This window comes from Schistocerca piceifrons, chromosome 4 (assembly GCF_021461385.2).
Source record: "Schistocerca piceifrons isolate TAMUIC-IGC-003096 chromosome 4, iqSchPice1.1, whole genome shotgun sequence".
Lineage (NCBI taxonomy): Eukaryota > Metazoa > Arthropoda > Insecta > Orthoptera > Acrididae > Schistocerca > Schistocerca piceifrons.
Genome location: NC_060141.1, coordinates 49,613,516 through 49,625,870, shown reverse-complemented (window position 1 = coordinate 49,625,870; position 12,355 = coordinate 49,613,516). Strand labels below are relative to the sequence as shown.

The following is a 12,355-nucleotide window of genomic DNA, read 5'->3' as shown; positions in this document are numbered from 1 at the left end:
TGCCATTTACAAATTGTTCATTCCCAGTCACTGGACCTTAGCAACCTGTCCTCTGTCAAAATTGCTTATGCTACTGGATGTCTTCATTTGTGGCCCTCATTGCTGCTAGGATGATTCCCCATATGTTTCTGCTTTGCGTACATACTTTCCTTACTATGTTACTTGACCAAAACACCATCAGGTAGCTTTCATTCAGGAAATGGCAGTGAAAATGTGTCTGCTGAGCAGTGTATTTGCTTTATCACACTTATCATATCAAGTGAAAACTACTGATCACTATTAGTGCACATAAACAGTTGTGATGCTTACTTTATTACTTCTTTCTCTGTTACTACTTCTATTGCTTGTCATTAATGATACAAAGTCATCATAACGAAGGATATGAAGACGTAGTATTTGACTTCCTCTACATCATGCAGACATTGTATGTATCTTCTAGTGAATTCTCTTTTGTGTCATTAGGAAGAATTAAATATTTTTCAATCTGAGAGCATTATGATACCAAAACATTACTTGTACTCCCAACAATCACCAGAGGAAAGTGAAGCATTGACAATGTAGTTAAACAAGTACTATGAATAGTAAACAACTGGACTTTTGAAAAGCAATATATTGTCTTTTGTTCAGCAATGTTTCATTAAGTACATGTACACCAACTAACAGATAGTTCATTAACAATAACTTATTGTCCCCCATGTGGCCCAGATTTTGAGGAGTCAATAATGTAGCATGTCATTTGAGATTCATAAGTTTTTTATTATTGAAGCAATATCAGTAACAGCCAATCAGCTCCTTCCATCAGTCTAATGTATAAATCAGTTTATGGCAAGGTGCTGACAATTCAGTCACATCAAAGAAATGATAAGTAGAACACAGAAATTGAAACTCACAACATGTCATCATGAAGCTGTCCACAAATACAAGATTATTGTGAAGATAGATAAGGAGCTTTATTTTTAGTAAGGAAAATATCTTAAAGTACTTTTCCATACTTTCAAGTTACATTGAATTCACCTGGTATACAACTACACAAATACATGACAATGTTTGGCATCTTTATTCCTGAATTTTATAATTTAAATGTGAATTTCCCACAACACTGTACACACACCACAATTACGTTCAGACAATTGATAACTGTAGAGCATGGCTTACAACAAAATTATGCAAGAAGCAAACTTCAGTTTCAAAAGAATAATTAATACCTGACACTATGTGTGTATTTTTAAATAGATCAGTGTTATTAAAGTAGCAGCACCCACCCCATCTCTGAGCAATAAAGCAGGAGAATCAACTTTGAAATGTGACAAGGACGCTTCTAACTGATTTCTTCAAACACATTTTCCAAGAAATGCTAAGATCTTGTAATCACTATCTCCTGGATTAAACAGACATGGGCATACTTCAGTTCCCAACACTGACAAACCAAAGGGACACACAACACAATGAATAAATAAAAATATAAAAAGCTGGATACTGGATGGGCAGCATATTCTTACAAATAACTTAGCTAAAAATATCAGCTACTCACAATACATAGGAGTTTCAAGGAAGGAGGATGTGGGGCTCAATTTTCTTTTCTGTCCAATGAACAGAGAAAAAGAGTAGTGAGCTTCAAACATTCAGGTACTTTTACATCATATTCCCAGTACTGAAGTTACATCACTCCTACTTTCACTGTTTGTTGTAACCTCACTGCTTTACCAGACACTCATTAATTATTTTATTAGTCAGATGTATGTTGAAAGTTGGTCTCTCTGCATACTTAAGAAACAAACTCACTAATATTGGATACGGGCATACAGCCTTAGTCACATTAAACAGTCATTCTTCTTGGCAAAATGTGTTTTTCATTTTTCTTTCTTCAGTGTTAGAACATATGACAAGTGACAAGTGTCGTCATAAAAAAGTTATTTCAATAAAAACATCAAATTCACTGACAATATTAAAGTAAAAATGTGGCGTTGCTAATATTAGTCTCATGCATTAGTTTATCAGTAGTACTAATATTGGACAATGGAAGTGGAACAGACTTTATATGTAACTTAGCTAAAAATATCAACTACTCAGAATACATAAGAATTTAAAGAAGGATAAGAAACTGTTCCAAAAATTAACTCCCTGAACACAACCATACTACAAAGAAAGAGCAATATCTGACCAAGACAATTATAAAAATTAAAAGAAACTAGTTTTGGAGTAGACAAACAGAAATTTTAAAAATAGTAATGTGTCTGTTAACACGTTTTTTTATGTTACACACAGTGACTACAGATCACAGGGTAAAAATTTCAGTTTCTCTCTTTCAGGACCGCATATGGTACAGTAGCTTGCTTCATATTATGACTGCATAAAGAATATTTGCTTTCCCAAAACACACAAATGTTATTTAAATTTTGTAATGTTGGAAGAAAATGCATGATCGAAAGAGAATTTTTAAGGAACAATTTTTTTCCAATTTTAATTAATTTATTTTTTCAAACTGATACTTAAGAGGAAGGTAGTAATGTTGTGAACAATTTTGCAGCAAAGTGACATTCACTATTTTAGCGTACAAAGAAATTATTCTGGAAAGTAAATGTTAGATTATAATTGTTTTTGGGGAAGATGTGTGTGTAATTTTTAAATGGAATGGAATCATTCTCAAAATATGGCATTGAAAAGAAATGACTTTGTAAAAATGTACATATTCATGATTTACATTTGCATTCTCACTATCTCCCATTAACAAATTAGAAACAAAGTTCAAATAAATAACTATTTCTACCACATAAGATGATTTTTATTTTTTAACTCACCGACTAAGAAAAAATTTCGTTTCACAATCTCTCCTAGTCTAACAATGTATCAAAGTTTCCATGTGCATTAATAAGATTAAATATTCCATCAGTACCAAAAAGAAAGTTTGTTGTTAACAAAAAGATTATAAGCAGTACTACACAATGGTATAACAATACCATACCATCACTTTCTGTGCAGACTAGCTACACAGAAGATTCCTTGTATAAATTAGAGCTACTCTCTACAAATGTTTATAGACTTGAAGAAAATAGGCCACTGCTATATTGCAGTGATACTCAGGAATGCCATAGGCATTTCATAGAATTTTAAAACAATCTATCTTCAAGTAAATTCATATTACTATCGTTCATAACCTGTGTTCGACTTGTGGTATAAATATGACAACTTTGAGTAATAAAATACTATATCACTTGTATCTGCAATAAATAAGCTAATAAAACTAATTAACCACATCTTACTATTTAATCTACCTAAAACACTTATCAAAATTAAATTTGTTCATAAAAGATATCTTAATCTCATTAAATGCAGGTAATGCACAATATAGTTATCCAATCATATCTCCCAGTGAGTCTACCATTGTTTTTCTCCCTACTGGCAAGATACTGGCTTGGTAGTACTCCCACATGTAGACATATCTTCACAATTGTCTGAACGTACACAATAATTACTGAATTCTGATTTGGACCCATTCCACACAGTATGAAACATGTAAACTAGTAACACTGGAAGGCTTCCCAAAAGGTACGTCTTCCCAGCACTGTGACCATCCTCATGTCACAACTGAGGCTACTTACATCAAATGTGAATAAACTTAACCAATGTATATTTAGTATTTTATATTGGACTTCCTGACAGTGAGAGACACAAAAATATTTAGAGGGACTGTATTTATATATGGTAAAGTACAATACGTTAGCATTATCATAGTTCAGGTCAGGTAACAGATGCAACAATACAACATCAACACACTAAGTACTAAAGCCTATTCAGTTTTCAACATTCATTCAGAGGAGGGAAATGAATTCTTAGGAAGTTATTACAGACAGATTTGAACAACATTTAAAGGCCTGAATATTAGGCTACATACCTAAGCATAGTTGCCGTTCCAGTTTCTTCAAAAAATGTATCTAAATGAAGTGGTACCATTTCCTCAGTGAGAATACACAAATGGCTATATCCTAAATTCTAAAGAGTATTCAACTCCTCTTTTAAAAATTTAAGTACATACTGTCATTTATCATTAAGCGTAAGTCAATTTTAATAGGCTCCCATATAGCCACAATTAAGAACATATCACTAGCCTTCCTCATTTGCATTGAAACAAATGTAAACCAACTGCTGCATCCATAATGGGTGCTCCCTGTCATGTCAGCAGAATTCCAACTGACAAGTGCAGTAAAAGATACACTTGCATAGTTCTGCAGTTGAGTTCATTTCAGGTTAAATTTTGACGAGTAGAACTTCTAAAATAATTTCCTTGTAACAACCAACCTACACGGTTCTGAACGTTGCACGGTATACTAGGTGCAGTAATGTGAAGTACGTGGTTTTTAATGGTGAATACGGAAATCCTTGAAAACTTTGGCACAACATTACCAGTCGACAGAGCACGACCTGTCTCTCACACTGCGACTTCTGCAATTGAAGCTGCTCCTTCCTCATTTAATTTTGCGTCATCATCACAATATTCCAAGACTAGCCGGCCAACAGGTGCAGATGTAAATCAATTTTTTTTTTGTGAATATGTTACACAGTACCTTATCACAGGATAACAATCAATACCCTGTTTATCATAGTAAATCTCTCCTGCATCACTTTTGCCTATTCACGTTAAATATATTACACGTGAAGTGGTACTATGTGTTTTTGTGGTGACAAAGCAATACGAGTAATGTCAGTATCTGGTAGGAGAGGGCAGTAAGTAATAAACTTGGCTGGTATAGATTTACCACAATAAAAGAAAAATGACGTATGTGGTATGAAAGGCACTAAAGGAGCAACTGTGTAAATAATTTTACTGTCGAGTTATTGGTGTTGAGCTGATCTGGACTACCTTGTCAAATTTGTTGCTGAAGTGATTACACAAGTGGGGTGTCGGGTGGTACTATTGTCAACAGGTGCAAGTTTGTTTGGAGCTCATAGTCGTGCAAGTGAATCTCAAGAAATGTAAAGAAAAAGGTATATTAAGTGACCACTCACCAAAGTGGCTTAAAAGAGATAATGAACCAAGAAAGCAAAACAAGGAGTAAATGAAAAAGAATAGGTATAATTGACACATCCAAATTTTGTAGTGAATTTAAAATGAGCTAAGTTAATTTAATAGGATCCAAATTTGGTTTGAATAGGTAGTGGGGAAATCAATCAGAGCAGTAATGTAAAGAGAGTGTTTAGTGATTTTTTTAAGTAACTACGTTCGGAATTTTACTTTTGCAGTAGAAGCAAATTTGTTCCTGAAGTTGTTACACGAGTACGGTGTCGTGTGGTACTACTGTCAACAGATACAAGTTTGTTTGGAGCTTATACTAGTGCAACTGAATATCAAGAAACGTAAAGAAAAAAGGAGATTAAGTGACTATTCACCAAAGTGGCTTAAAAGAGATAATGAAGCAAGAAAGCAAAGCAAGGGGGAAAATGAAAAAGAATACGTATAATTAATACACCCAAATTTTGTAGTGAATTTAAAATGAACTAAGTTAATTCAATAGGAGCAAAATTTTGGTTTGAATAGGTAGTGGGGGAATCAGAGCAATAATTTAAAGAGAATGTTTAGTGATTTTTTTATGTAACTAAGTTTGGAAGCAAATTAATGAGTAGTATAGTCATTATTGTTCTGAGAAATACAAAAAGTGTTCGTTTTTTAACATTTTACGAAATGAAACTGTCGATTTATCGAAGTACAGAAAGCAATACCTGGAAAGAAACTGTCGGTTTCAAGTCGCATTTAGTGAAAGCTCGGTGTATCACAATTTCCACAAGATACTTGGCTAAAATACTGTCGGCTGTGGCTACCAAACCAGAGATCGGATACGGTACGTCAGGCTAGGTACGGCCGGATTCGCAGTCGGAAACACTCAAACGACGACTGAGAAAAGGATATTCCGTCAGTGAACTCGGCAATTACTGTACTACAATTCGGTCGCCCGCTATTTCCGGCCGGTGGCCAGAAGAGTCAGTACGGAGAGGCGAGGCGAACGTTCCAGTAGGAGCACCCCCGAGAGAGAGGCGAAGGCGACAGTCGACTGCGAAGGCACTTGTCGGGCAGCGGGGCGGCGGCGGCGGCGGCACGGTCGTCAGGAGTGGTCTCCCCCGTCGGCGGCGTCGGTGGCGGGGGCGGCGCCGGCGTGGGCGCGCGACACGACGCGCCAGAGGCGGCGGATGGCGTCCAGCGACATGTTGGGCGCGCCGAAGAGGAACTGCGGCGGCGGCTCGCCGGCCAGCACGGCGGCCACCTGCGCCTCGGACAGCACCAGCGAGCCGAGCGGCGTGTGCGTGAGGTTGGCGCGCGCCGCCAGCGTGCCCGTCACGTGCACGTCGTCGATCCAGAAGTAGGGGCCGGCCTGCGCCTGCTCGTACAGCAGGAAGACGACGTCGGGCGAGTAGAGCACGGCCCAGCCGGCGCAGTACGCGGGGTACACGCGGCCCGGGTACTCGAGCGGCGACACGCGCCACTTGCTGCGCCACGAGCGCTTCACGTAGGCGTAGGGGAAGGGCGCGCACAGGATGAGCCGGCGCGCCCCCCACGGCGAGAGGGCGCGCGCCAGGAAGGACAGCAGCGCCGGCGCGTTCACGAACACGTCGTCGTCCGCCTTGAGCAGGTAGCGCGCGCCCGGGCAGTGGTAGGCGGCCCACTTGAGCGCCATCACGTGCTTGTACGTCATGTTGCGGTACGAGTCGCGGAAGTTGCCCTGCACCAGGTCGCCGTGGCGGCGGTTCTCGGCGTCGAGGCGCGCCTGCCGCTCGCCGCCGCCCACGTCGCCCAGCAGGAAGAGCACGCGGAAGTCGGCGCCCGCGCGCGCCGCCGCGCCGCCCCACGTCGCCCGGATCGTCGCGCGCTTCTCCGCGTTGTCCGGCGCAGAGTGCACCAGCACCAGCAGCAGCGGCGCCCGCTCCGCCGCCGCCGCCCCGCCGCCGCCGCCCCCGCCGCCCCAGCCGCTGCCCCACGACGCCGAAGACGACGACTGCTGCTGCTGCTGCGGTGTCGACGCATTCGCCGCTCCTGAGGACATTTGACAACACTGTTATAGTCACCAGCCTAATTCAGAGACTTACAGCACACATTCAACACAGCACCGGACTGGAAGCATAGAATAATGTAAGAATGCAGAGTCTCGTGGTGGTAACATTGAATAAAAAACTCTTTTTCAGCTGCGCCAAGTGATTAAAACTAGGCGAGTGTTTGGCCGAAAGCTCGTGTAACCGCAGAAGCAAACGGCTCTGAGCACTACGGGACTTAACATCTATGGTCATCAGTCCCCTAGAACTTAGAACTACTTAAACCTAACTAACCTAAGGACATCACACAACACCCAGCCATCACGAGGCAGAGAAAATCCCTGACCCCGCCGGGAATCGAACCCGGGCGTGGGAAGCGAGAACGCTACCGCATGACCACGAGATGCGGGCGCAGAAGCAAACCTGACAGCTGTTCATTAGGGATAGAACAACGATCATCAAATGTATCAGAATCGATGCTCAGTATTTAATGCACGGGGTGAAAAGTATTTGAACCGACAAACTCTGGGACGTTGTAGGCGACATCAAAACAAATATTTTTCCCTAATGTCTTTTTTTTCCTATGAGGATTATTTAAACCGGTGGAGTCTGTATTACGCTCTTCAGTTGTTAGAGGCCGTATTACGATCTTTAGTTGGTACAGGTTACGCTCTTCAGTTGTAGGCAACTGCTGTCCACCAGTGTAGTAGTGCATTGTTTCTGTTTACTAATGGAGCGACACACCTGGAGTGAGTACACTGATGGGGTTGGTGGGTACTGCGTAGCGCACAGCAACGGACGAGCCGCACAGCGGATTGATCTACAAATGCGGTTCTTCGTTAATGTGTGAGTCGGTGTTGTTGGGGACTGTTTAATTGGGCAGTATCTGATACGTAGGCCATTAAATGGCAGGCAATACTACAATTTTCTCGCCAGAGCATTTCCAGACTTGCTGGAAGACGTCCCGCTCCCTACAAGACGAAGCATGTGGCTCCAACATGACGGGGCGCCAGCACATTTCAATCGTCGTGTTTGTCGATTCCTGGACCGAGGGTTCCCAGAAACGTGGATTGGCAGAAGTGGTCCTGTACCGTGACCTACTCGATCCCCAGATATGTCCCCTCTGGACTTTTATTGTGTGGGGAGACATGCGCGACCTTGTTTACACAACTCCTGTTGCATCAGAAGAGGATCTGGTAGCCCAGATAGTAGCAGCAGCAGCAGGAACAATTCAAGATACTCCTGGGGTTTTTGCCTGTATCAGACAGAACATGATCCGACGGTGTAAACTTTGTTTACATGTCAATGGAGGCATTTTTGAAAATCTACTGTGATTCAAATTGGGTTGTGTTAATGTGTTGTCTCTTGGTCATAAAAAAATGGAAAAGTGTTTGTTGGTTTAATAAGTTTGCCGCCAGAGAATTCTTCCTCTACCGGTTTAAATACTCCTCATAGGAAAAAACGACATTAGGGAAAAATATTTGTTTTGATGTCCCCTACAACCTCCCAGAGTTTGTCAGTTTAAACACTTTTCACCCTGTATATATCAAAGTACGCTGTGGGGGTATACATGAAAAAAAAAAAAACTTCAGGGTTTCTCCACAAAATGACATATGTATGATATCTGTACAATGTTTGGTTCTTGAGCAATAAATAATTGAAAGTGCTCCCGGACTTTATGTACACCCTCTACACTATGTGATCAAAAGTATCCTGACACCTGGCTGAAAATGACGTACATGATCGTGGCGCTCTCCATCGGTAACGCTCGAATTCAATATGGTGTTGACCCACCCTTAGCCTTGATGACAGCTTCCACTCTCGCAGGCATACGTTCAATCAGGTGCTGCAACGTTTCTTGCGAAATGGCAGCCCATTCTTCACGGAGTGCTGCATTGAGGAGAGGTATCGATGTCGGTCGCTGAGGTTTGGCGTGAAGTCGGCGTTCCAAAACATCTCAATGGCGTTCTATAGGATTCAGGTCACGACTCTGCGCAGTCCAGTCCTTTACAGGGGTGTTACTGTCGTGTAACTACTCCGCCACAGGCCGTGCATTATGAACACGTGCTCGATCGATGGACTGTCAACGACAAATCTATTACATCAATACTCTGCAAGCCACCCGGCAGCGTGCGGTGGTAGGTACCTGTTCCAGTCGCGAATGCCGGGGGGGATGGGGGGGTGGGGGGGGGGGTGGCAGGTGGGAGCGGGGGCGAATGATTGCATTATCTCTAATTTCTCAAATTTTATCACTGTGGCCATTTCGCGACACGTGCGTGAGAGGAAGCAATACGTTCTCCGACTCTTCCTGGAACGTACTTTCTGGAAATTTCCATTGTAAACCTATGTGTGCACAGCGCCTCTCTTGTAGCGTCTGCCACTGGAGATTATTTTTTTAGCGTCTCTGTGACATGCCAGCGACGACTTAACGGTCCCACGACGAAACGAGCCTCTCTTCCTTTTGAATCTACAGAAATTTTAATCACTCACTTGAGACAAATTAGTGTCCTACCACCACAATATCATTGATCTACAATTACAGTCAACTGATACAACCGCGTGGAATAATTTGCTAGGATATGAAATGGAATCACCACACAGGCTGAATTGCAGGTAAGGCAGACTTCGCTTCCGTGGCATATTACTGGAAAAACTCTGTCAGCCTACAGAGGGGACTGTTGACTAACCACTTGGGCCCCTCATCTTTGACTATCGTTCAACTGCGTGTGCCCCGTACGATATAGGACAAACGGGGTACATTGGACGTATACAAAGACCGGCCGCACAAGTGTTCACAGGTTTTTTTTGACTCATGCAAATGCTGAAGATTTGATATGACGTACTGCTGAAGATAGATGCAAATCATCCCGCGAGGCCGACTTACAAAATTTCAAGAACGAGTATTACGTGAATAATCTACAGATGTTCTCGAGCACACCACGTATTGCTCCCGCGATGCCGTGAACACTAAATTAGAATTATTAGAGCGCAGACGGGGGTATTCACTGGGTCACTCTCCCTATAGGAACGGAAAGGAGCGATAGCTTGTGCTGCCATGCTAAATACACCATGCCACGCACTTCACAGCGGTTGGCGGAGTGTGGGTGTAGATGCAGATTTTACTCTAAGCGTGTCGCAGTCAGAAATATTATTAGCATTAAGTTATACGTTCGAACAGATGGAAGTTCGAGGGTGCTAAATCTGGTGGAGATATTTTTCTCGTGCAGTTCGTAAGCTTACCATGCCGATCGTGGTGCCAAAGGGCTTTTCGAGGTCAGCGCACGTGCGTTTTCAAAGTCACAGAACAGGAGTGAAATAAACGAATATTAAATAGTGTTATAACTAAAAGCGAGATACACACCAACAGAAAGTAAGGAGTGGAAATGCGCTACACTTAACATATTAAGAATTCATGTCCATTATAATAATCCGGGTTGTTATGCCGTGGTCGGTTGATGAATTCTGTGTCGATTCCCAACGTTTCGTCTCCGACTGCGGGAGACATCTTCAAGGGGGTCCGTAGCTCAATGGAAGGTCCAACACACCCACTGGCTCGCTGCTGACTGCCGCTAAATTCCGTGTCCGCGCGCTCCCACGCCGCAGTGTGACGTCACGTGTTTTGAAAACGTCAGTGCAATTGGCCGCTGTCATCACCCAGTAGTGGGCGGGTGGTACACATCTTCTTTAACACCGGCATCCATATGCCGTTTAATTTCACACCCTCCTCCTTACGGTTGAAATTATTAGGGTGTTTAGCGATTTCGATTGCCTCCCTGTAGAGCCTTTCGTAATATCCGCTTGTGGCCGCTAGTACTTGCGTCTCCTCGAAACGAATATTGTGGTTCCCTGGCTGGAAAGCATGCTCCGCAACAGCTGATCGTTCCGTTTCTCCTCTTCTGCAATTTCCCTTATGCTCTTCCAAACGTTTAGAAACCGTTCTTTTAGTGGTACCCACATAAACATCACCACAGCTGCATGGGATCCTATACACTCCAGCTTTTTCCAGTGGTTCGCGAGCGTCCTTGGCACGCTTAAGGTATTCCTGTATCTTCCTGGTGGGCTTGTAAATTACGGTAATATTCCGCTTCGTCAAGATTCTCCCTATTCTTTCCGTTACATTTTTAACAAACGGCAGGAAAACCTTAGATTTTGCAGTAGCCTGTACGTCAGTATGATTTCTGCGTGGGTGCCTCAACGCACGTTTTATTTCGGCGGACGAATATCCGTTCTTCATTAGTGCATTGTGGAGATGTTCCATCTCAGCGTCGAGCAACTCAGGTTCACAAATATTTCTAGCTCTGTCCGCTAACGTCTTGATAACACCCCGCTTCTGTTGTGGGTGGTGGTTCGAATCCCAGTGCAAATAACGGTCCGTGTGCGTGGGTTTGCGGTACACTGAGTGGCCCAAACTACCATTTTCGTTTCTAAACACAAGCACATCGAGGAAATGTAGTTTGCCGTCTACCTCTTCCTCCATTGTAAACTGAATTCTCGAGTTTATACCGTTCAGATGGTCGTGGAACCGGCTTAGTTCCTCCCTACCATGTCTCCACAGCACAATCGTGTCATCCACGTATCGAAACCATACATTTGGTTTTTTGCTGGCAGTACCTAAGGCCTGTTCTTCGAATTTCTCCATAAAGAAGTTTGCAATTACGGGACTTAGGGGGCTTCCCATAGCCACGCCATCCGTTTGCTCATAAAACTGTTCATTCCACTTGAAGTATGTGGTCGTCAAACCCAACACTTAAACAGTTCTGAAATATCGGCAGGAAAAATTCGATCCAGCTGTTCCAATTCATCATTAAGTGGAACCATGGTAAACAGCGATACCACATCGAAGCTGACCAATATGCCATTCAATCTGCTGATGAAATGTGTCGAATTCTTTATATAAGATCCCGAATGGCCCACATGTGGTTTTAACAGCGTAGTCAAAAACTTGGCTAACGAGTAGGTGGGCGAACCAATGGCACTTAGTATCGGTCTTAACGGCACATTTTTTTTATGAATTTTGGGCAATCCATAAAGCCTCGGTGGTAGCGCAACCGAATTGCAGAGACCTTTCTGTACACTCTCTGCAATGGAAGACTTTGGGAATCGACACAGAATTCATCAACCGACCACGGCATAACAGCCCGGATAATTATAATGGACATGATATTTCCGGCCGTGAAAGTCTACATTTTAATATTAAGAATTCTAGCACAGGTAACGTACGAAGAAATCAAGAAGGCCGGCCGGGGTGGCCGTGAGGTTCTAGGTGCTACAATCTAGAACCGCGCGACCGCTGCGGTCGCAGGTTCGAATCCTGCCTCGGGCATGGATGTATGTGATG

General features: G+C 42.9%; 1 protein-coding gene across 1 annotated transcript in view; it reads right to left on the bottom strand.

Moving 5' to 3' along the window:
• Positions 1 to 735: 735 nt before the first annotated feature.
• LOC124795584 overlaps positions 736 to 12,355 on the bottom strand; it is a 571,616-nt gene continuing 559,996 nt past the window's right edge. Inside the window, exon 5 of the mRNA XM_047259656.1 lies at positions 736 to 6,911. Within this exon, the coding sequence (XP_047115612.1) occupies positions 6,096 to 6,911 (816 nt within the window). The 3' untranslated portion in view covers positions 736 to 6,095. The remainder of the gene's footprint in view (positions 6,912 to 12,355) is intronic.